The sequence below is a fragment of the Pituophis catenifer genome, unplaced genomic scaffold, assembly GCF_029215685.1.
Source record: "Pituophis catenifer annectens isolate HBS135680 unplaced genomic scaffold, rPitCat1.0.hap2 SCAF_1, whole genome shotgun sequence".
NCBI classification, from domain to species: domain Eukaryota; kingdom Metazoa; phylum Chordata; class Lepidosauria; order Squamata; family Colubridae; genus Pituophis; species Pituophis catenifer.
Window position 1 is genome coordinate 21,600,143 of NW_027256881.1, and position 26,580 is coordinate 21,626,722.

The following is a 26,580-nucleotide window of genomic DNA, read 5'->3' on the forward strand; positions in this document are numbered from 1 at the left end:
AAAATTTCTGGTAAGAATTTTACAGTGTCCAATTTTCCATGCCAATTAATTTCAGACTTCAGATATTACTTTCTGTGAGCTTCCAGTCAGGTTTCAAGCAAGCACATGTCCCAAAATTTTTTCACAGCCATAGTTTTCCTTTAAATTACAGGCTGCCCATTTCATGGGTTGGTTACTAAACCTGCCCTAGCTCTTAGTTTAGTGCATCCAGGATTTGTGAGTCCAAATTGAGGTTAGCCAGTGTACAATATCCATTCTTTTTTTTCTTTTCTTTTTTTTTTTTTTTGGGTGTTACACATAATGAGCCCTGGGATTTCTACTCATGAGACCACCAGTGCAATATATCTTCCTTTACTGGGCAACTGGGCAGCATCATTTGTGAGTCACAGTCAGGGCTTGGGTTTTGGAGATCACTTTTCTGCTATCTCTTCAAGTGAGGGAATTGCCTGAGGGGTATTGCTTCCTTCCCCATGGAATTAGCAGGGAGATATGACTACTTGGGCTTTTAGTGCTACAGAGCAAAAATCAACCTAGGAGAAGCTTTGTGTAGAGGTAAGTGAAGGAAATAGTTTCAATCTAATTCTGAATGGTGTGTCTCTCTGTGTGTGCATGTGTATGCAGCTACTTTTACAATACAGACAATACAAACATTTTGGACATATTTCTCCTGTCCACCAGACAGAAATCTAGAGTGTACATAACTTGCTGTGGCAATCACTCTCAAATACAATTCTTACAATAAACTGATTACAATATAAATGAGACAAGAAAGAAAACTTTACAATGAATTTCCACCCTCCACCCATAGTCTTTCCAGCTGTCTTCTGAGGATTGAAAAGAGTCTTTTGGTCTTTACTTGTACATCTCAGGGTCTTTTCTTTCATATCTGCTGGTAAAATGCTTGGTGGTAAGGCTGGTCAGTCAGGCTTGGAAAGGTCTGCTCCACTCTGGTTGCTGTGCTGACTTTCAGTGGAGACTGGATTCAAACCCAATTCCTGGTTCAATCAGATGGAAGGTCTCCTTTGGAGGCAGAATCTGGATCCATGTGCTCTGCTTCCACAGGTTGCAGAGTCCTTTGTGCAGGGCTGAAAGACATTAGAACAGGGTCCCCTCCCCCCTTTGTGGGTAATCTTCTCAGGAAAGGCATTGTAACAGGATTACAGATGGGGGGGGTAGATAGCTTGCAGAGTTTGAAAAGAAACAACACAACAGTATTGCAGTTACTAAACAGATAATGCAGTTTCAACAAAATGGAGACACAACAGATAAGAAAAAACTGGATTCACATGCTTCAGGAAAGAGATGAACAGGTAAACCCATTTAAACACATACAGTAAATGCAAGACTGATTTTTTTACTTGTAAACAAACTTAAAACGTTTCCTCATAAACTTGAGTTGTTACTTTAAGATACAGAGAGAGGAGGAGAGAAAAAACAGAAATGAAATGAAATGCTCTTTTTAATCTGTGTTTGTTGGCCAGACAAACACAGGGCAAAGGCTCTTTCTTTTTTCTCTCTCTCCCCCATTTTCATTGCTTCAACCTTTTTTTTTCTTTTCTAACAATTTTAAAATTCTTGTCTCTAGAGATCAGATACATTTTACAGTTACAATTACCTCGAGGGCGCCCAAAGACACACACACATAAAACAAAGAAGATGAAGAGAAGAAAACAGAACTCTGAGATTTCACACATACTGATCATTCCCATGTAAATCTCAGTTAAATTAGGGAAGGCACAAATCTTAAGAAACATACCACGTGGTTGCATAGAAGACAGAGAGACAAACAAACAAACAAAACAAACAAACAAAACAAACAAAAAAACCCCAACATTCCTATTTATATATTTCCCTTTTCTTTTAAGTACCTTTATTTAGCCAAATTTGTCTTCCCGGTGTTATCTCTTAGCAAAGCCCATTTTTGACACAATTTTCCTAATTTCCTTTTATCCATGCCCCTCAATATGGGCACCCGCCTGGCGTCCCAGGCCGCGAGCACTTCTTCCACAGGGGTCCCCGCCACCCGCGAACTATCGCTACCCATGACCCTTTCCTTTTCTCCAGAAGGATCACTTCGACTTAGCCGGGTGGCACGCCGTCAGTTTTCAGAGAAAAAGCTCTGGGAAGGACTTCGATTCCCTTACGAAGTATGGGCCCCTTCCTCTTAGGGAATCGCCGTAGTTTTTCGGATCCAAAAAGGGGATCCGGGAGGACCTGCTGACCCCAGCAGGTGGTACTGGCACCTCCTCTCACACACACACGCTCGCCCCGTGTCTGGGCTGGACAAAACCGGGTTTCCCTTTCACAATTTATTTCCCCCCTTCACACGCTTGGCTTTCACTCGGCTTCCATTCCTTTTAAACACAAAGTTCCACATTTGGCAACCCCCCCTTGCTTTCTCTATCCTACCGGTCATGGCTCGGTGGAGCTAGCAGTAGGCAGAGGTGCGGCTAGAGGTCACTCAAAGAGGTGAAATCAGACTGTTTTCCAGGTGGAATCCCACACACACTTCCTCCTTCCCTAACAGAAGGTCCTGTGCTCTGGCAAAACCCCCATGCTCTCCAGACTGTTAGTCTTTCTGCGGTTAGGAAATGCACAGAGAAAGCAAGATCCAGCTGTACTCGGGAGAAGGGCCTTCACTCACACACATGCAGGCATACACAAATTTCCCATGCTTTTCCATACTTTAAAATTAAAATTTAGAGGTACTCACCTTCTTTCCAAGCAGCCTTTGAGCTCAAACTCAAAACCCCTTTAAAACCTAGTTCCAAATGGCCAAGGTCCAGGAAAACATACCCACAGACTCAATGGGTCTGCTGCTAGCAAGGGAGGCTTACCTGGGCCTGGTCCATTGGTTAGGTTAGCTTGGAGTCCCTTCGTGGTCGCCAATTGTTGGAAGAAACATCCCTCTAGGTTCTGCTCCAAGTGGGGAAAACAGACACTGGAAACATGGAGACTGCTTGGAAAGATGGTTTAATGGTGGACAGGATCACATGGCTTGAGTTCCTGAACAGAAAAGGGGGGAATACAGTAAATCCTCGGGTTTTTATGCTCTCTCTGGCTCTGCATTTCTTGGGGCCCCGAAAGAGTATCCTGATTGGTTGTCAGACTCCCAGGGGGTGGGGGCCTTGCTGGCTGATGGTCACATGTGCTTCCCAGGTCACATGTGGTGAGTTTCTGCTGCTATTGTGTAGAGGGCTAATCCCATCTTTGGCAATTCCTACTATGGCTCTGCCTGAAGGAGGCAGATCTTTGTTATGTAGAATAGACTGGCCCAGGCCTTAATGGCCCATTGACAAAGGGTGGGGGGCAGGAAGGTGGGAGCTGCTTTGTCTGTAAAATATGCTTCTCATATTTCTCATCCAGGGAAATATAATATTCTGCCTTTTTCATATTTCCTAAAATATTTCACTCTTCCAGGAAAGGGGTGGGTGCTAACTTCCTACAGTATGGTAAAATTTTATCTTTTAATTCTGGTGACCCAATACTAAAGCCAAGGGAAGAACTTGAATCAGAAGGTTACGCTTGCCATTGATTTACTTATCAGCAACTGAAAGAGGTTCAAATTGGATAAAAAGTTATGGTTATGCTATGGATTTGACTTTGTTAAAAATGAATTGGAACTTTCATTATGTGGCAACAATGAACATATTATTGCTAAGATTTACAAAACGTTATTGAAATTGAATTTGGAATAGGAACATGTAAAAACATTGTATGATTCAGTGGGAATTTTTGATATAATATGATGCTTGAACAATGGGAAAATATATGGACAAAGGGTTTAAAATTTACATTAAATTATAATCTAAAAGAGAATTTCTATAAGATGATGTATCATTGGTATTTAACACTAGATAAGTTATCTAAGATGTATAAAGGCATGTCAAATAAATGTTGGAAGTGTAAAAATAAAGAAGGGACTTTTTATCATTTATGATGGACATGTGATAAAGCAAAAAAAATTTCTGGAGTATGATTCATATTTTAATACAGAAAATGGAGATAAAAACGAAACCAGAACTTTTCTTTTTGGGTCTAATGGAAAAAGAACTGGAGAAAAAAAAAAAAAGGAATTTTGTTACTATATATGTTGACAGCAGCAAGACTATTGTATGTGCAAAAATGGAAGGCCACTTTGATTCCAACCATGGAAGAATGGTTGCAGAAGTTAATGGAGTTCATGAAATGGCAAAACTGACTACTTTGATTAAAGAAAAGAACATAAATACTTTTGATTCCACATGGAAACCGCTTCTGAACTTCGTGCTTGATGTAGAAAAGAATGAAACTCTGACTTTGGATTTTACAGATTAGACTGATAGATCTTTATGGAAATGACTTGTTCATAGTATTATAGAAAAGCAAAACGCTGTGATTTGATGCCTTATTTTACTCTAACAGAGTCAGAAGTCAATGCTTCTTTTTCTTTCCCCCCCCCCCCTATCTTTCCTCACTTCCTTTTCCGTCCCTCCTCAGTGCTTTTCTATTTACTTTTGTATTTTGTATTTAATAATACTCTACAACTTAACAAAAATGTTTTTTTTAAAGAGAGAAATACTGCACTACCGTACATCAATAGCTCAAGCAATCCATGTGGAGATGCATGCTGCTTTCAGATGTATCAATCATCTCTTCTGTTGCAATATAAAACGGATTGTCTCACCTTACTTCAGACCCTGTTCAGAATTTTTGCCTTGTGGGGGCAATTCAGGACTTGGAAGCCTGGCAGTGTCACACAACCCCTTTGTGCCAAGTCAGCCTGTGTGCCACGGTTCATGCGCCGCACCAGGTTCTTCTCAAAGAGCAATGGATGGTAAGCACCCAGTGTGCAGGCATCATCAGAGAAATCCTGGTAATAGTGGCACAGATGGGATTGCCGTTGAGATGGTAGGAATTCATACACATGGACAAGTTCGCATAAGGACATCATTAGCACTGTTCCTAAAGATTGAGCAGAGAATGAGAGAGATAAGGAAATAAAGTGACTAGTACATAAGGAACTCCAGGGCTGGGAACTTCATTGCCAAGATAAGATAAGAGTTCTGTCAGTTATGGCAGTCTCTTTATCTGGTTTGAAATATTGATGAGAGATCCTGTGAGCATATGCAGAATGACTCTTTCATTGGCTAAAGAGGCAGCTGTAGAATCCAGTGCTTATTAAAAAGATGAATCCAAGGTTATCCCCTGCAAGCTCCAGTCCTTTTGTTGATATGTACAATATCGTGACCAATATACAAAAGGGATGCTGTAGGGTGTTGCACAGAGATGGGTTTCAGCAGGTTCTGACCAGTTCTGGAGAACCAGTAATGGAAATTTTGAGTAGTTCGGAGAACCAGTAGTAAAAATTCTGACTGGCCCTGCCCCCATCTATTCTCTGCCTCCCGAGTCCCAGCTGATCGGGAGGAAATGGGGATTTTGCAGTAACCTTTCCATGGATTGGGGAGGGAATTGAGTTTTTACAGTATCCTTCTCCTGCCACGCCCACCAAGCCACGCCCACAGAACCGGTAGTAAAAAAAATTGAAACCCACCACTGGTGTGGCACCAACATGATGCTGCTTTCACCATTTGAATCCTATCCCATGCTGTTCTGCCCCAGCTACGGACCCCAAAGAATGCAGCACACACAAAGTCCGTTCAAACCTTAATTTACTGAATAAACCAGTCTTTTACAACAATGGCTGTTAATTAATTGCATTAACAGCTGCCAAGAATTCAAAGAATAACTGAAAACTTACTATGATTGGCAGAATGCCCAGAAGCAATTTGCAGGAAGCTGATAAGATAAGCAAGACAAGACACGAAGGTATTTGAATGAAGTTGTTCCCTGCAAATTGCTTCAGTCGGCATTCCTCCTTAAATAGGCTAAGGGAGTGGCCAATTAGCCCCAAGCCCTACTCTCGAGGAGACCTCCTCCTGAGGAGCCACTCCTGCCTTTTGGCAGCTCTGCGTGCCTGTGCATCGAGAATAGGCTCCTCCTCTTCGTCCTCTTCACTTAAGGGAGCTTCTGGAGGTTCTGAAGGCCCTGGCTGAATTCCCACCTCTGGCACCACATCTTCTCCAGCCTCCTCATTATCCGACTCGAGTGCCAGCTGCACAGGCTACTGGCGCAGCATCACACCAGCCTCCTTACTGTCTGAATCAGCTACTAGCTGCACAGGCTGCGTACGGGCCACAACACATGCTGATGCCTCTGATTAGTTTAGTGCACACAGTGTGCTGGACTAGATCAAAAGTGGGTTAGATTCAGCTACATGTGGAATCTAGCAATAGAGGTGAATTACTATATAAAGTTAATTTGTTTGGATATAATTAAGGCCAGCAGATCTTAGCAATTAAAAATCCTTGCAACCTCTAGATGGCAGCAAAAATATAAAAGTTGTGTTTGTTTGCTGCCTCTAATGGTCATCTGGATTTTTGCAATTTGAATCTGGTAATCTTAGACTGGCATATTATGTAAATATAGCAACTGTGTTTTGTTAACCCAGATATAAAGTGTTATGTGAACTCAGAATAACAGAGTTGGAAATGGTCTTCTAGCCCAACCCCCTGGGACCCCCATCAGGAAACCCTATACCTCCAGTGATAGAGAACCCCCAATTTCTGAAGGCAAGTCATTCCACTGGTTAATTGTTCTCACTGTTAGGAAATTTCTCCTTAGTTCTAGGTGGCTTCTCTCTTTGATTAGTTTCCATCCACTGTTTCTCGTCTTGCCTTCTGGTGCTTTGGAAAGTAGGTTGACTCCCTCTTCTTTGTGGCAGCCCCTCAAATATTGGAACACTGCTATCATGTCATCCCTGGTCCTCCTTTTCATTACATTAGACATACCCATTTCAACTACTGACATTAAATAATTTCAGGTTTACCCCCAATTTCCCCCAAATTGTAATTAGCAGAAAAAGTTTCTTGGGACTAAAGAAGTAATGCCTTCCATTTGAGCCACACAATCTCACTCTAGGAAGTCAATAGGACAAGCCTCTTGGCGGTTACACAATCTGGTTTTCGGTTCAGTAAGTTTGATCAAAATGAAGCATGGGACAAGGAATGCAAAATAATAACTATGGCCACATGTATAAAGAGAGCGATTATTTTGAAACAGCAAGTGTAGAAAGCCGTTGCAAGCAAATACAAAGGATGTAGCAGTTGGGGCTACAGAGAATAGGATAGGTTGAAGAATTTTCTTTCTTACTTACCCAGCAGGCCTGAAGATGGAGGATTGCGCTGCACTTGCTCATCTGCCCCTTCCTGCACCAGCTCCCAGAGCTCCCACTGTAGCCGTGGATGCAATAGATGGAATAGCTGCCAAGGTCTTTTGGCCCGCAAGGTACGGAAGGGTTCAAAGAGGGGATAATCAGGAGACTTGTACCACTGGGAATGAAAAAGACAAATCTCTCAGGATAGGATAGACTAGACTAGGAAGTAAAAAGAAAAAGGAACATACTACCATATGTGATGGTCCTGTCCTGAGGTTCGAAAATATTGGCTAAAAATTAAAGATTGGCTACAGGAAATTACCAACAAACAATTAGACTTAGAACCGGAACTCTGTCTTCTCCCACGTAAAATTGGAAGTGTCTTGGCGACGTTTCGACGAAGTCTCATTCGTCATCTTCAGGCTGGTGTTCTCGGCTTCGTGCTTCCAGGAGCACGAAGCCGAGAACACCAGCCTGAAGATGACGAATGAGACTTCGTCGAAACGTCGCCAAGACACTTCCAATTTTACGTGGGAGAAGACCCGAATAACCAAAGACCTACATACAAACACCCGCGAAAACCTGAGAAAACATATATATATATATATATATATATATAATATATATAATATATATATATATATATATATATATATATATATATATATATATATATATAATATATATATAATATATATATATATATATATATATATATATATATATATATAATATATATATTATATATATATATATATATATATATATATATATATATATATATATATATATATATATATATATATATATATATATATATATATATATATGAAGGGCACCAAATATCTAGTACTACACAAATTAACTGCTGCCAGGATTGCCTATGCTCAATGTTGGAAACAGCCATGTACACCTGCAGAGAAACTGTTCATACAAAAGATCATGAACTGCGCAGAAATGGACAAATTAACTGAGTTACTTTGATAAAGTTTAAAGTTTGAGTTTAAAAGATAGAGACATCGATATTTTACAATGTGTGGGAAAAGTGGTATAACTGGATAGAATGGAGATAGATTGAAGATAGATAGTTATTAAGTACAAGTAATTGATAAAATAAGAATGTAAATATGCACAATTTAAGTTTTGTAAATAATGCACGAATTATTGTCACAAGAAAAACACCTCAATTAGCTGTTGTTGAATGAAATAATTTTTTATGTTTTTAATGTAATAAGAGTTTATTACATTATTTTTATAAAAATAAGTGTTTATAAAAAAAGAATCATAAGGTACAACACTTAATGATAGTCCTAGGGAACAAATAAGCAATCAAATCGTATTAGGAAACAGTCAATATAAATCTTAAGGATACCAGCAACAAGGTTACAGTCATACAGTCATAAGTGGGAGGAGATGGGTGATAGAAACGATGAGAAGATTATCACTGCCTAGCCAACCCCACAGACCAAAGTTATGCTTCATCTCCAAGTTTCCCCAAATTCAGTAGAGAGTTTCAGCAGCTCATAACAATGTAATGGCTGCAACTGCACCACACTATTAACCTAGTTACTGAATTAACTGAATTTCTTGATGGGTTTACTTATTACCACAGTTGAGCTCAACATTTCCATTGCTAAGCAAGACAATTGTTTTTTTTTTAACAGTTTATTTATACATTTTCTCTTTACATACATAAGTGTTTTGTGAACAGCATATTGTCTGGATCAATTTGCTTAGATAATAGTACTTTTCCAGTTCCTAATTTCTACCTCTATTACCCAACCATTGATAAAACAAGTCCCATGTTTGAAAATATTCTACATCTTCTTTTTCTTTGATGTTTAATGTCAATCTATCCATTTCTGCACAGTATTTTTTTAATTACATCTTCTTCTGTAGGCGTTTCTTCATTTTTCCAGTGCTGTGCAAATACAATTCTTTGCTGCTGTCAAAACATGCAATATTAAATATATATTCCCTTTATCATACTTTTCTGGTACTATACTATACCTAACAGAAATATTTCTGGTTTATAATCTATATGCTGCTTTAACATTTTTTCTAACCATGTATGTATTTTTCTCCAATTTTTTTTTTGCTTTTGCACATGTCTACCACATGTGGTAATACATGCCCGGTAAGCAAGACAATTGTTAAAGTGAATTTTGAGCCCTTTCATGACCGTTGTTAAGTGAATCACTGCAGTTGTTAACTTAGTAACACGGTTGTTAAGTGAATCTGGCTTCCTCATTGACTTTGCTTGCCAGAAGGTTGCAAAAGGTGATCGCATGCTCCCAGGATACTGCAACCGTCACAAATACATGTTAGTTGCCAAGCATCCAAATTTTGATCACGTGACCATGGGGATGCTGCAATGATTATAAGTGTGAAAAACCCTCATAAATCTTTTTTTTTTTCAGTTAAATTCGAACAGTCACTTAAATGAATGGTTATAAGTCAAGGACTATCTGGGCTGAAATATAGCCCAACCAAATTGTCACTGCGTTTTTTTATTTACCAGCTGAGCTCTCATTTCTGGACTATCAGACTTTCCGTAGAGTGCCAAGAATTGTTATCAGTAAGCTAAACTGTGCATGTCCACCCCACATTCTTCACACACTTTCCTTTGTTCTCTTGCCAGAAGGTCCGGCTGCTGAGAAAGCAGCTGGCACGAACTTTATTTCAAAATATAACTTATTAGATCAGTTAGGTGTTTTATTTTCTTTATAACAAATAAATGAGTTTTCTTAGAAAATATCTTCGGGTTTTGTTTTCTTAAAGTATACTTGCAAGGAAAAGTCTCAATCCACCCCTCGTAATCAGGTGCGATTATCCCAAAAGCAGAATGGGATTAATTAACGCCCTGACATAAATGGCCTGACTTCACAAAGCATCATAGTTTCCACAAAACAACCCTCCTACTAAATTTAGCATGTTTTTCAACAATGAAAGTTTTCTAGTTCTTTCCTGAAAGTGGAGAGAGTGAATTTGCAGAGGACTTTTGAGGACATCTCAAAAGCACAAGGGAATGGGGAAGGCTTTCTCTGCAGGAATGCCCCTTTTCATTCTGACTGAACCCCATTTGGTTTTAGAAAGAGTTGACACACCTCTTTAATTTAGCTTTTTCAATATCATTTTGATAGTTTTAACTTAGAGATTTTTGAGATCTTCAGTTGAATTATGTCTATATGACACACTGAGTTAAAAAATAATAATAAATGATACATGCCGCTTTTATACCCTGTTTCCCCGAAAATAAGACATCCCCTGATAAAAAGCCCAATCGGGCTTTTGAGCGCATGTGCTAAAATAAGCCTCCCCCTGAAAATAAGCCCTCCCCGAAAATATTTAACTACAGAGCTGGAAATCAGGTAAGACGACAAGAGGAGCCCCATCTTGTTCCACGTGCCCCAAAATAATAAGACCTTCCCGAAAATAAGGCCAAGCGCTTATATTGGGGTTCAAAAAATATAAGACAGGGTCTTATTTTCAGGGAAACACGGTATCCTCCATCTAGTACCATGATGGCGAACCTATGGCACACGTGCCACAGGTGACACGCGGAGCCATATCTGTGGGCACATGAGCATTGCCTTAGCTCAGCTCCAGTGCGCATGTGCATGCCCACCAGCTGATTTTTGGGCCTTTTGAGCCTACCAGAAGTGAGGAACAGGCTGTTTCCAGTCTCCGGAGGACCTCTGGGGGGAGGGGAAGGCCATTTTCATCCTCCCCAGGCTCCAAGAAAGGCTCTGGAGCCTGGGGAGGGTAAAAAATGGGCCTACTGGGCCCACCGTGCCATTGCGTGCCAAAAATGGAGGGAGCATGGGGGGCCGGGCGCATTGAATTATGAGTGTGGGCACATGCACACGTAGCCCCTCCACACTCCCCCCACTTTTGGCACACGATGGCAAAAAGGTTAGCCATCACTGATCTAGTATGATAAATCAACCTTTATTGCTCTCTGGGTCATTGGATTCACTTACCACAATAATTTGAGTTTCCAGAAACTGGGATTTATATTCTAGGTTTTTTAATAGTTATAAATGTGGTTTCCAGAAAATCAAAAAAGGCAGTTTTCATCTGTAGGGGTCAAAAGGCAGTACGTGTGCTTGTTAACAGAATTTTTTATCCTACTATGTCATTGAAATACAGTTCTGTGTCTCTGAAATAGAAAATTATCCTTGGTACATCCTGCAACTATGAGTGAGCCTGCTCTGGGGAAGAAATTCTAGACTTTAGATATGGTTTATTAATGTGTGTGTGTGTGTTTGTGTGCACGCATGTGTGTGTAGAGAGAGAGGGAGAGGGGGAGGGAAGGAGGGAGGGAGGGAGGGAGGGAGAGAGAGACACTGCAGCTGAATTAGAACACAGTGCTTCTAAAAGTGGCCAAGCACATTCATTCATTAGATTTATATCCCATTTTTGATTTAGAATCTCAAGGCAGTATTCATAGCACTCTTTTCTCCAATTTTTTTTTTTCCCCTACAGTGACAATCTATAATATAAGACTGATCGGGCCATTTATTCAACTCAGACCAAAGTCATCTAATGAACTTTTATGCCTGAGCATGGACTGGAATTTGGATGTCCAACTCCAACAAAAAGGGTCCGTTTATCCATTATGGTTTACCATACATGATCTCTTTTTAATTTGTTCTCACTGTTAGGGAATTTCTCCTTCGTTCTAGGTTGCTTATCTTCTTGATTAGTTTCCATCTATTGCTTCTGGTCTTGCCTTCAGGTGCTTTGGAGAATAGGACCCCCTCTTTTTTGTGGCAGCTCCTCAAATATTGGAGCACTGCTATCCATATCCAATTCCTGCAACTGTTTTTCATATGTTTTAGCCTCCAGGTCTTTAATCGTCTTTGTTGCTCTATTGTTTAGTGCAGAAGAATTCAGACAAAGCAGAACACAGAAGATGCCATTTGCAGCATTTTTTGGGTGACTGTTTGCAGAAACATCTATCAGAGAGCACCAAGGACCCCACAGTTCATCCTTTCTATCAGTTTCAAAAAATATTCCCAGTTGGCGTCTGTAACTCCATTTTCTAACTGTGAGTTTTTGGTTTTTTGTTTTTGTTTTTTTTTTGCTTTAATTTATATGCCGCCCTTCTCTGGAGACTCAGGGCGGCTTACAATGCGTTAAGCAATAGCCTTCATTCTTTTGTATATTTATACAAAGTCAGTTTATTGCCCCCACAATCTGGGTCCTCATTTTACCTACCTTAGAAAGGATGGAAAGCTGAGTCAACCTTGAGCCTGGTGAGATTTGAACTTGCAGTAATTGCAAGCAGCAGATGTTAGTAACAGTGCTTTAGTCCACTGTACTACAGGCTCTTTGTTCACTAATCATGCTTTTTTTTGGGGGGTGGGGGGAGCATTCACATTCATGAAACCTATGCACCTGTTAAGTTAGAAAAAGCATATATTAAATTAATATACTTGAATTAGATTGTGTTTATTTATTTGTTTGTTGTTTATTCAATCAATTTCTATAGCTGCCCAACCCAACCAAGTGACTTTGGTTTTGCCTTTTTGTGGAACCAGAGCTAAAGGTTGGTTGCTGAATGCTGGATGTAATAAGATATGATGCCTGAGAATAAAACATAATGCTTTGCAAATGTCAAACACTGAGCAAAATGCACAAGAATGTATGTTTCCTTGGTTGTTTAATGTTTTTATGGATTAACAGATACAGTGCTACCTTGATACTCATAATTAATTGGTTCTGGGAGGCCCGATAACTACCAAAAATGATGAGTAACAAATTCATTTTTCCCATAAGAAATAATATAGTGAGTCACAAAGCAGCCGACACCAACAAGTTCTAGCTTGTGCGTTGAGTACCGGGACAAAAAATTTGCATCAAAATGCATTGAATATCAAATTTGATGAGTTTCAAAGCAGTAAAGTTACAAGATTTCACTGTAAATAAAATTTGTTGTAAGATTAGAGATGTATTATTTAATATTTCAGTATTTTTTGTAAGGAAACATAAAAAGGTAAAGATAAAGGTTCCCCTCGCACATATGTGCTAGTCGTTCCCGACTCTAGGAGGCGGTGCTCATCTCTGTTTCAAAGCCGAAGAACCAGTGCTGTCCGAAGACATCTCCGTGGTCATGTGGCTGGCATGACTAAATGCCAAAGGCGCATGGAACGCAGTTATCTTCCTACCAAAGGTGGTCCCTATTTTTCTACCTGCATTTTTTACATGCTTTCGAACTGCTAGGTTGGCAGAAGCTGGGACAAATAACGGGAGCTCACCCCGTTATGCGGCACTAGGGATTCGAACCGCTGAACTGCTGACCTTTCGATCAACAAGCTCAGCATCTTAGCCACTGAGCCACCTCATCTGTAAGAAGACATGGTTTTGATTAAAAGCACAAATGATTTTGCAGAAAATTTAGATACACTATATCAGTGGTCTCCAATCTTTGCAGTTGGCAGAGCAGCAGAGCTGGCCTGGAAGGGGATGGTTTTGTGTATGCAGGCGCCACTTTCACAAATGCAGCTTTGTGCGCACGTACTAATTCACCACTTTTACAGCCCAGTTTCAAATGGGCCATGGACTGGTACCAGGCCATGGGCCAGGGGTTGTGGACCCCTGCACTATATGATGCAACCAGAAGCATGGATCTGGAAATTAAAATATCAAAGACCAAAATAGTTGTATTTTATATGCCGTATTTTTCGGAGTATAAGACGCACCGGACTATAAGATCCACCTAACTTTTTTGGTGAGGAAAACAAGAAAAAGAAATCTGCCTCTGCCTCCCAGTAATTTTGCCCTGTTGCAGCAAACAGCAAACAGCCTGCTTTACTTTCATTTTCGTTTTCAGCATAGCTTGATTAGCACAAGGAGAAAAAAAATCTGCTCCAGCAATTTACCTCCTTGCAGCAAACAGCAGAGGCCCACGCAAAACAGTTGAGAGCAAAACAACTGAGAGTCAGGAGGCCAATCCAATCAACTTGTGCTAATTAGGCTGTGCTGAAGCTGAAAGGAGCTGTTTCTTCTTGCTGCTTGCTGCAAGGAAGTAACTGCTGGGAGGCAGAAGCCAAAGGGTGAGGGCCAGTGGGTGGGCGGGGCTACATTCGGTGTATAAGATGCACCTAAATTTTCACTCCCTTTTAGGGGGGAAAAAGGTGCGTCTTATCCTCCGAAAAATATGATAAATGTCTCTCCCATATATTCACCCAGACAAACACATTTACACAGGAAATACAAATCTTGCCCTAAATGTATGTCAATTAAAACTCTGGCCAAGTTGGGTTTCATGCCAATCCAACAGAAAGATAATAGTACTTATATCTAGGTCCATTTTCAATCATCATACAGTTCATTCATTCTAGTTATAGGTTGCTTAACTCAGTGATTCTGGATAGCTTACAATTGAAAAGTAAAAAGCTGCAAAAGACTGCTTTTAGTCGTGTTTCCCCCAAACATAAGGCTGGGTCTTATATTAATTTTTGCTCCAAAAACACATTAGGGCTTATTTTCCGATTAGGTCTTATTTTCAGGGAAATGTGGCACTAAATGCGTCAGTCTAGCTGACAATCTTAACTGGGGTTTATTTTGGGGGTAGGGCTTATATTACGAGCATCCTGAAAAATCATCCTAGTAAAGTAGTAAAGTAATAAATAAAGTAAAAGCGGATCCAGCTAGATGATCATTGAAGGGCCCTCTTTGTTCATAATATTGTAGAAGAGAAATTGTGCTTGCAAATGTATCCAGCACGTAGGCAAACACATTCCTTTCAAGTAGGATTTGTAAAACAAAGCCCCTCAGTTGTCACAGATAAAGACAGTCTGGTGATTTACATTTTGAAGGTCAGAGAGACGGAGATGACCATATTATTGTTTCATCTAGAAGATAATTTGAATCTATGCTTCAGTGATTTCTAAAAAGAATTATAACTGTTTTGCAAAGATAGTAACAAACTCAGTAATTAAGGTATGTCATTTTGTGTAGTTAATGTCTGTAGTGATAAGAAATGCTGACTTCACAGAATCCTTTGTCTGACCATGTATAAAGACTGAGATTTTCTTTCATGCTTTTGTTTAGACTCTTTGGTAAAGATACTGGTCTGATCCTTTATTGCAATAAATAAACAAACTGATTCTGTCTGCCCTGAAGGGATGTTTCTTTAATTCCTTCTTCCACAACACTAGGGCTTATTGTCCGGTTGGGTCTTATTTTCGGGAAACCCAGTCTATACCTCTAATGGGAAAAAAATATTTAGAGGATCAAAGAACACCATACTTCATTCATTCTCCTTCTATAACTTGCTGAATCTCTTTAATTCTCTACAGAAAAGGAACATTTTATAGCACAAAGTTCTGAAATCATTGTTAGACTTTGGGCCTGATTTTTTTCATCCTTGGGTTTATTGTTTTTAGGATAGCAATCTGTTTTAAGTGTTATGTTTTGAAGGGAAAAAGTAAAAATTCATTGCAGTAGCTGCTGGATCTTGAATGCTCTGGGAGCTAAACGTATGTGGCTCATGAGCCATATGTTAATGTTATGTATGTATGTATGCACAGATTCCCTTCTGTCCTAGAGTACAGATCAGTGGTGGGTTCCTCCCGGTTCGACCTGGTTCTCCCGAGCCGGTAGCGGTGACGATATGATGTCACCGAACCAGTTCTGCCCCCCGCCCCCCCACGTTATTCTTACCTTTTATTTGGCCCCACCCCCAATCTATTGCTGCCTCCTGAGTCCCAGCTGATGGCTAGAGGGAAAAAAACTGTTTAAACTCTTGCCCGAGGCTTCAAAGGGACGCCCTACATCTGATCAGTGTTAAAAGGAAACAAATGAGTAGACCAGTGCCTGCAAAAATACATGAGTAGATCAGTGCCTGCAAAAATAAATGGGTAGACCAGTGCCTGCAAAAATACATGAGTAGATCAGTGCCTGCAAAAATAAATGGGTAGACCAGTGCCTGCAAAAATACATGAGTAGATCAGTGCCTGCAAAAATAAATGGGTAGACCAGTGCCTGCAAAAATACATGAGTAGATCAGTGCCTGCAAAAATAAATGGGTAGACCAGTGCCTGCAAAAATACATGAGTAGATCAGTAATAAATGGGTAGACCAGTGCCAGCAAAAAATAAATGGGTAGATCGGTACAGCTCTGCAAGCAGTTAAAAGCCTGGTAGACCAGTACCTCTGCTAAATCCTAAATAATTGTCACATGACCATCAAGCCACACCCACAAAATAAGCCACGCCCACAGAACCAGTAGTAAAAAAATTTAGAACCCACCCCTGGTACAGATATTAAAGAGACTATGTTCATACAATGCAGATAATTGTTGTCTTGTTGCCCCAGTGAATTACAGGTAGTGCTCAACTTACAACAGTTCATTTAGTGACTGTACAAAATTACAAAGGCACTGAAAAAGTGACTTATGACAGTTTTTCACATTTACAACCACTGCAGCATTCCCATGGTCACGTGATCAAAATTTGGATGCTTGGCAACTGACATGTATTTATGACAGTTGCAATGCTCTGGAATCATGTGATCACCTTTTGCGACCTTCTGACAAGCAAAGCCAATAGAGAAGCCAGATTCACTTAACAACCATTTTACTAGCTTAACAACTGCAGTAATTCACTTAACAACAGTCTCAAGAAAGGTCGTGAAACGGGGCAAAGTTCACATAACAACTCTCACTTAGCAACAGAAATTTTGGGCTCAATTTTGGCTGTAAGTCAAGGACCACCTGTATATTATAGCTTAAGAAGTCGGCCTGGCTCACACAAGATGCTATGATAACATATGAGAGCCACAGGTTACCTCAGCCCCATATCAGCCTAGGCTAGCATATAATGTGATCCTACCTAGAGAATCTCACCTCTTCTAGGTCCCCAGGGTAAGGGGCTGGATCCCACGCAACCAGAGTTCCCTGGGCATAGAGTTGTCCTTCCAGAAAATGCTGCTCTGGAGAAGCCATCAGCTGTGAAGAAAAATGTGGATGAGAACATTTTTTTAACCCACAAATTCAAGCCAACCATGCAGCCGCAAGGAAAACAATCTAGTGACGTTCATGGCAAGCCTGGCCAATTTATTTGAATAAGAGTACTTCCCCTTCGTTTAGAAATAACTCAGAAACAGGAATATCCTACATTTTACAAGAATTGCCCAGAAGCACCTTATATATTTGCATAGAGGGAGAGCCCCAAATGTCAGAGTCTACTTCTTTTGTGGTATGCATTTTTTCTCTCTACCCTTTTATATTTGTGCTGCTGCATTCTAAGCGATTCACCCTAATGCCTTTGGTTGACAATGCTAAATGCGGACATCTTCAAGCAGCACTTTGCAGATTTGCTGGCGGTGATCTGACTAGGTCCGAATTACGCAGAGTATCATTCAACTTCTTTGGAACTCCTTAAAGGCAGCTATGGGAATAGTTGTATAGAAATATACTTGCATATCAGAATTATCCGTAGGCCTTGCAGGGAAATAGAATGTTGACGTCATCTGGAAAGTCCCGACTGCTCAGGCCAAGAAATACCTACATGATTATTCCCATACCAGCCTGGGAAGGGTCTACGTAACTACTATAATATGAGTTTATGCAACCCGATCATGTAACCACCCCCAATCCCGCCTTGCTATGATGCTGTATAATGAGTTTTATGAATTTCTAATAAAAGGGGGTCACGGAGTCAGCTCTGGGCTCCCATCCCGAGATATCTGTTTGCGTGTCTCATTTCTCCCATGGGAGACCACCACATCTGGTGACCCCGACGTGATCTCGTGAAACGGATACGTCTCGGTGTGAGTCCGCAAGGGAATACGTCCCTGCCGACCCTCTACTTATCACCTGGAATAGGCACGGTGCACTCGACGACGTTGCTGGCGACTGACTCTTCTTTTCGTAAGTATGGGGGTTGGAATGTCTGCAGCTCAGAAAACTCATGTAGAAGAGTTGAGACAATTGGGCAGGAAAAAATACCTCTCTCCTCAAGAACAAAATTTTACCAAATCTCTTTCTAAAAGTGAGGCTGTTAAATTACTTGCTTATGTGTGGGCTCTATATCCGTCCTATCCAAAGGGTGGATCTCTAAAAACGGAGACATGGAAGAAGATTGGCGAAGTCTTCCACCAACCTCCTCGGGCGGTGCCCGACATTCTGTGCCTTTGGAAAAAAGCCTATACCTTGATTCAAAACCACGCTGGTTCACCTCACCAGCCTTTATTAGATCCGCCGGCATATCGGACTCCTTCGGTCATGGTGACTACCCCGCTGCCCTCGGTTGTGCGCCCCCTTTCACCCACGGCCCCTGAAGCCCCAGTTCCCCTTGCCGCTGCCCCCGCTCCTGTTTCTCAACCTGGTCTTATTCGCGGGGCATACCAAAAAGCCTTAAAATCCGGCACTTTAGATGCTGCCGATCTAGCTGACACCGAGTTGTTCCCGGTCATTTTTCAACAAGCACCCACTGGCGGCATTCTTGTTGACTGGGAACCCTTGCCTCTGACCGCAAATTCCATCGACCTGTATTACATCATTGTAACTTCTTTTTCAATCCTTTGTTTTATATTATCTGCATTGTAAGTCTTGTGATCAGCTTCCTTTATTTTAGACTTTACTTCTGAGCTATTGTCTTGAATATTTATCAAATCATTTTCAATTTTTTGTATTTTATTGTCCAGATTATAAATTTTATGATCAGCTTCCTTCATTTTAGACTCTAGTTCTAAGTTGGTATCTTTATCCATCTTTATAACTATTTCTGAAAAGGTTTCCAAAGCTGTTATAATCTGTTGTTTCAGATTAGCATACTTTCGTTGTACTTTCTTTAATTTCCTGCCTAAATTTTTCAAGATTCTGATTCACAATCTCATCATGTCTTGCCATCTCCTCCAAAACAAATTCCTTTAGGTCTTTAAAACCATTCTCCTGGATCTGCAAGCTTAAAACTTGTTCATATGACTTGTAAATGGGGAAGCCCCCCCCCCCACAGCTTGGTTGTCTGGCTTTGTCAATTTTAACACCATCCTGCCACACAGACAAACTCTTTTTAAAAAAAAAAAAAGATTTCTCTCCAAACGATATCAATATCAAGTCTCTAAGAAGGAAGAAACATAAAGTGGAAATTTTTCTCTTCAATTCTAACCAGCTCTATTATTCCAGATACTTTGTAACTTATTGAACTATTCAGGCGGAAGGACTTTCACTTTCAGCTTTCTTCTTCTCAAGCCTCAGCCAGTCGCCATTTTAAACTTTCTTTCTTCGCTTTTAAAATCACTCATAGAATTGTTAGAAATACTTGCGATTTAGGGTCCCAAATCCGGGTTTCATCTTGTTTATTCAGGCAATCTGTTAATTTTCGTTGATTGGATTGGTCCCATTGCCTGGCTCTGCAAAAAGCAGAGTTCTCCCGAAGCAGCAGCGATCTGAATAGGGAGCCTCATCCTGCTTCGTCCCCAAGAGTAAAACAAGAACTCTGGGGACTTCGCAGAGGGCTCTACCTGCCCTCGCCAGCTCTATCTCACATTTCCTTACGGGCGACGGGGCTGGTGGTCTCAAAAGACCGTCTAACGGTGACGGAAGCCAAACAGGAAGTCGTTCCCGGTCATTTTTCAACAAGCACCCACCGGCGGCATTCTTGTTGACTGGGAACCCTTGCCTCTGCAGATGATTAAAGAATTAAAAAAAGGCAACTATGGATTATGGCATAGCCAGCCCCTATACCAGGGGTTTGTTGAATGCCATTGCTGGTAACTATCAAATGTTGCCTCAAGATTGGAGACTTGCTTAGAATGCTATTGACCGGCACACAATATGTTGTTTTTGAATCAGAATTCAAAAGGGAAATCCAAACCAGAGTCCTCCGCCCAGGTATTCAATGGACTGTTGACCAACTCTTTGGGGAAGGTGCTTTTGCTAACATTAATGCTCAGGCTCACAATCTAACCCCCACCCCCCCGCGTTTCCTGTCATTAGCTCTGCTGTTCTTTCTGCCTTAACTCGTGTCGATGATCGAGGCACCCCAACCCAATCCTTTTCTGCTATTCGCCAGGGGGCGACAGAGTCATACGCCGACTTTGTTAACCGCTTGCAACTCGCGGTAACCCACCAAATTTCCAACCAAGAAGCGGCAAAAGAAATTTTGATGAAACTTGCTTTTGAACATGCGAATGCGGATTGTCAATCTGTTCTCAAGCCATTAGTCTCTAACCCGGCCTCCACTCTGGCGGATTTTCTTAAAGCTTGCCGTGTTATCGGCACCCAAACCTACCAGATGGATGCATTGGCCGCAGCCCTAAAAAAGGGAAACCAACCTCAAGGCACTTGTTTCAATTGTGGAAAACCTGGCCATTTCAAAAAACAGTGCCGCACCCCGGGTGGCGGCGCTGCCCGCCCCCTACCTAACTTCAGTGCCAAACCAAAGACGGTATGCCCTAAATGTAAAAAGGGCTACCATTGGGCCAATCAATGTCGAGCTTTCCCTCAAAATCAGGGAAACTAATAACGGGGCTTGCAGCTAGCCCCCCTCCAAAGGCTGCACCCTCTCTTTCCTGTGGCGACATTTCCTTCTCTCCTGTCACTTCCTCTCCACTTTCTGCCCCGCCCTGCTGCCAAGGCATGGATCTGAAACTTCTTGCTGACACTTCTGTTGATTTTCCTAATCTCCTTGTCGCAGACGCCCAGTTGCCCGGCCCGCTCCCACCGGATGTTACTGCAACTGTTCTCCCGGTGGCGGTGGCCCACCAACGAGGCATCTTTGTCCTTCCTTCCGTGATTGATCCTCCACCCCAAAATTGTGTTCAGATTCAATTCTATACCAATGTCCCTGTATTGGCGAAAAAAGGGGCTATTGTTGCTCAGTTGGTACTGTTACCTAAGGATGTGTCGGCTTCCTCTGTGGAACCCCCGCTCACCGAGCTCTTAGCTCTTACAAAGCCAATCACTCTCCAGAAACCGATTATGCCGTTTTTAATTAACGGCATTCTCTTTTCTGGTCTTTTAGATTCTGGCGCTGACATTTCAGTCATAAGAACAGCGGAATGGCCCTCTCAATGGCCCCTTGAACCATCTCCAGCAGTGCGGGGAGTGGGCGGCACACAACAGGCAAGTTCCAGTAAAATTTGGCTCACAATACAACGTGTTACAAAAGGAATTATGGCACAAATCAAGCCAGTTGTCCTGCCCCTTCACATTAATTTATGGGGCAGAGATCTTATTTCACAATTTGATGCAAAACTTATTTTGGAGGACTAGCAATGTCTCCAACTCCCCTGAAACTTACTCTGCTCTCCCCTACACCTGTCTGGATAGATCAATGGCCACTTACCAGTGAAAAATTAATCACATTACAACAGCTGGTGGATGACCAACTGTGCTCCGGACATTTGGAGCTAACCACTAGCCCGTACAATGTGGTCAAGAAGAAATCAGGGAAATGGAGATTAATTCAGGATCTTCGCGCTGTCAATGCCATCGTTAAGCCAATGGGCCCACTTCAATGCGGGATGCCCAACCCAAATCTGATTCCTAAAGATTATGATTTAGTGGTCATTGATCTCAAGGACGCCTTTTTTACTATCCCGTTGCATAATAATGATAAGGAACTTTTTGCTTTTTCGATCCCTCAAATTAATATGTCTCGCCTACCCCGCGCTATCAATGGACTGTCTTACCTCAAGGCATGCTCAACAGTCCCACAATGTGTCAATTTTATGTCGACGCAGTTCTTTCGCCTTTTCGTACTTCTCACCCTCATTTGCTGCTTTATCACTACATGGATGATATCCTCATGGCCGCCCCGGGTCCTCCCGGCACGGTCCGACCTTTTCTCCCTGAACTGATTTAGCACCTGTCCTCTCATGGGTTTCAGGTGGCTCCAGAAAAAAATCAGACCCACCCACCTTTCTCATATCTGGGTCATAAGGTCTTAACCTCCTCCTCTTCACCCACCCTGCCTCATATTGTTCTTCCGAATCCTCTTACTCTTGTGGCCCTCCAGCAGATATTGGGCGCGATAAATTTTGTCCGCCCGTTTCTTGCACTCACCACGGCCCAACTTTCCCCTCTTTTCCTGGCCCTCAAAGGCCCTTCATCTCCCTCATCAGTCATTGTTTTGACTGATCCTCAAAAGCATGTGCTCACCCTCATTGACTCCGCGATGGCCACTCGTTGGGTGGATCGAGCCATCCCTAATGAACCTGTATCCCTTGTACTTTTTAACACCCCCTCCATCCCAACCGTTGCCCTCATTCAATATAAAAAGGGTACTGTTGCCGTCCTGGAATGGATTCATCTTCCTAATACTCCGCGCAAATCTATTAACCCCTTGCATTATATGTTCGCTTTGCTCATTACCAAAGGCCGGTTTCGAGCAAAGTGTTTCACCACTGATTAATACATATTCCTGAAGGCTGCTACTCTGACCATTTTCTGGCCTTGATATTTGACTTTGAACTGAGGGTTAGATTCCAGGCATATTCAGCAAAATGCCAGGCAGGAATAGAGAAAAACATCTCAGCACTATCTCCCAACAATCCAACTTATATTGCAAAACCAGTGCTACAATTTCAGAGGAGAGGATTTTTTTCAGAGTAATAACAATCAGAGATCTTTCTCTGACCGGCAGCTAGTGAAGAATGTCAAAATACAGTACGGGGTAGTCCTCGACTTACGACCATGACTGAGTCCACTGTTGTTAAGTAAGACATTTGTTAAGTTAGTTTTGCCCCATTTTATGACCTTTCTTGCCACAGTTGTTAAGTGAATCACTGCAACTGATAAATTATTAACACGGTTGTTAAGTGAATCTGGCTTCCTCATTGACTTTGCTTGTCAGAAGGTCGCAAAAAGTGATCACATGACCTTGGGACACAGCAACGGTCATAAATATGGTTCATAAATATGAACCAGTTACCAGCATCTGAGTTTTGATCAAATGATCATGGAGCAAAGGTCGTAACTGTGAAAAACGGTCATAAGTCACTATTTTCAGTGCTATTGTAACTTTGAATGGTCATTAAATGAAGTGTTATAAGTTGACAACTACTTGTACTAGCATTAGCAGCAAACATTACCAATAAAATGTAAACCATCTCCATTATGATAGAAGTTAGAGGTATTCATATGAACCCTGTACAGTTATCTTTGCCATTAAATTGGAACTAATACTCTAATAAATCAATTATGGAGTTGAGTTTCATTTTTTCCAAAAAAATTGTATTAAGAATGATCAATGGAAAGAATAATATGCAAAATACGCAAAATTAAAAAAAAAAGACAAAAGAAAAAGACAAGAAAAAGAAAGAAGAAAAAGTAATTTCTTCCTTCTTCCCAACAAGAAACAATTTTAGTAACTTATCACCATCTCTAAATACAAAGTGAATGTTGAGTTTCAGACGTCCACTCTTGATATGTGAGACATAAACATCACCAATGACCGTTCACAAATATCTTAAATTACAAGAGGTTTGGACACAATGGTGGCAATGGTTGCATGATCAAACCTCTGAGCCTTTTTAACACATGTATGTTTGCAATGCATGTAAAAATGGGCAGGGTTTTGATCATGTAGTCACAGCCGCCATCCTGACTTCTGACCGCATGGATATCCTTGAATATGGAAATTTTAGCATCTGTTACTTAATTAAAGATTATTTATCGGGGTTATATTCTAATTCTTTTCCAATAGCCAGATCAAGGTTTATGTTAAGAATGCATAAGGGAAAATTAGCAGAGGTGGTTTTGAAGTATCAGTTCATGTAGGTTAACTCCAGGTAATGCAATCTTTACAGTGATGGAGAATCTCTGCCAGGTTTCAGGAGGTTTTATAACCCCATAGTAATCCCAGTAACCTAGCAACCAGATCCCAAAACACAAGGCTCACAGGGCTCTCCTTATATCAGCTAAAAAACAAATGCAGGTAAGTGAATGATAGATCTCAATCCCAAAGGTGCTTTTTTCAGGAGGCAACCGGACTCTCTTGTTTTTTCTTTTGAAGATGTTTAGCTTCTCATCCAAGAAGCTTCTTCAGCTCTGACAGGATGGTGGGGAATGGAAGGATTTATATTCCTTGCGGAACGCTGGTAATCTGCATCCTTTTCATTGAAGTCATTCAAGCACTTGAAGGTTTATCTGTGTCCTCAGGGTCACCTGAATAGTACTCCTGGTTTGCAATTTCTACAGACTTTTAGCTGTACAATTTGAGATGAACACCCTTTGAATGGTGTGGGAGAAGGAAGATTTGCAGAGAAAAAATTGCAGACTACAGGAACTAGGTGATCCTGAGGGCACAGATAAACCTCCAACTGCTTCAATGACTTCAATGAAAAGGATGCAAATTACCAGCTGTCTACAAGGAATATAAATCTTTCCATTCCCCACTATCCTGTCAGAGCTGAAGAAGCTTCTCGGATGAGAAGCGAAACGTCTTCAAAAGAAAAAACAAAAAAGTCCAGTTGCCTCCTGAAAAAAGCACCTTTGGGACAACCATGACCTGGATGACTGAGAATCTCTACAGACTGATAGGTCTCAATGCCAGGAAGAAAAATCCAGCACAGGCAACTGGATCTGGGCCTATATTAGAGAAAGGCTGGACAAAGCCCCAAATGTGTCCTCAAAATCATGGCATCTGTTAAATGAGCCATCTCAGTTGGCCTTTGGGTGAAGAGGTTTCTGCTTCAGTAATGATGTCTCACTGAAGGATCCGGGTGATGATGGATTGGTACAAGTCATTTATTCTTCCATAACTCTCTGTGAAAGCTTTAGGATAGAAACTTCACTGTGGGAAATCCAAATTTAAGACAAAGAGGAATTTTCTGATCGTGATAACAAATAGGCTGCCTCCTTTGGCGGTACATGTACCATCACAGGAGGTTTTCAAGCAAAGGTTGAATAGCTTATTTGTCTGGGATAGCATAAGGATTCCTGCCCTGGGCAGGGAGATAGACTAAAAGAGTGTAACTCAAACTTGGCATCTTTTAAGAAGCATAGACTTCACATAGACTACAATTTCCAGAATTCTTCAGTCTGCATGCTAAAGTAGGAGACCTCTGAGTCTTCTGGAGTAGAAGATGTTTTGAGATCTTCTAACTTTAGGAGCTTAGGCACCTCATTTTTTCTCTCAGGATAAAGCTATTCACATTCTACCTTATAATTAAAGGTGCACGGTGCAATTTGCCTACTTCTGTTATAACAGCTAGGTCTGTAATTGTCTATAATTGTCTATAATAGGTCTGTAATTATCTGAATCAGATTTTATATCATTCCTATATATTGATATATTTGAGGACAATTAGCCAAATATATTGAACTAACAATGTAAGATATGAAATACGGTGCATATAAAAATGGCTAGACCTTCAATCACATTGGTACCTGACCCCATCTTCAGAGGTGGGTTTCAGCAGGTTCTAACCAGTTCTGGAGAACCGGTAGCGGAAATTTTGAGTAGTTCAGAGAACCGGTAAATGCCACCTCTGACTGGCCCCATCCCCATCTATTCTCTGCCTCCTGAGTCCTAGCTGATTGGAAGGAAATGGGGATTTTGCAGTAACCTTCCCCTGGAGTTGGGTGGGAATGGAGATTTTACAGTGTTCTTCCCCTGCCATGGCCACCAAGCCATGCCACGCCCACCAAGCCACGCCCACATAACCGGTAGTAAAAAAAATTAAAAACTACCACTGCCCATCTTCACTTGTTTGACTACCTAAGGATATCTCTGATCTAACAATGTAAAGAACTGAGGTTACTGTCTGTTTCATGACAAACAAATGAAATTAAAACAATGGATTTTCCCTACTGTTCTATTTGGAGAACTCGGCAATAATGAGGAGGCTCGGCAATGAACTCAACACTTTATTGAATAACAGTAACTCAGGAAAAACCACAACAAGTGCGTCAGCAAAAACCCAACCGGTTGCCCTCTGACAGCTGCTTAAATATCGGCTGTCAGATCGGCGGTAACCAATAAGAATGTAGCATTTTCCCGCTGGCTGCCTGCTCGCGTCTAACCCAATCAGAGCAGGGCAGCAACAAGGGAGGTTTCAGCGGAGGTCGTAATAGCGAGGACTTAACACCTACCTTTTCCCCGTTTAGCTTATAACTACCCATAGGCTTTCTTTCTTATGTCCACAGCTCAATATGGCCCTCCAAAGTTTATTACCCACCTGGGAATTCACAAGGCGGAGTGTTGTTTTTGTGCCCACATCATGTTCATACCCAGTAGTTGGGGCGCCATTGAAACGAAGGACAGCATTATGGGAATCTGAGAAAATGAGACAATAAGGGTAAGAGAGAGTAAAAGCAAGTAGATCCTGTCCCTAGGCCTTCCCTTCCTGGTTTATTTTACAATAACATTCCGTTCCTCAGAGCAAGATGAGGTTGAGAAAACAGCCACATAGCTGGCATGGCC

The 26,580-nt window shown here is 41.3% G+C and overlaps 1 protein-coding gene across 1 annotated transcript in view; it reads right to left on the minus strand.

Moving 5' to 3' along the window:
* Nucleotides 1-4,672: 4,672 nt before the first annotated feature.
* LOC139319008 (beta-galactoside alpha-2,6-sialyltransferase 1-like) overlaps nucleotides 4,673-26,580 on the minus strand; it is a 33,489-nt gene continuing 11,581 nt past the window's right edge. The window contains exons 3-6 of the mRNA XM_070946635.1: nucleotides 26,336-26,433; nucleotides 17,052-17,153; nucleotides 7,196-7,370; nucleotides 4,673-4,944 (exon numbers count right to left, since the gene is read on the minus strand). Coding sequence (XP_070802736.1) covers nucleotides 4,673-4,944; nucleotides 7,196-7,370; nucleotides 17,052-17,153; nucleotides 26,336-26,433 — 647 coding nt within the window. The remainder of the gene's footprint in view (nucleotides 4,945-7,195; nucleotides 7,371-17,051; nucleotides 17,154-26,335; nucleotides 26,434-26,580) is intronic.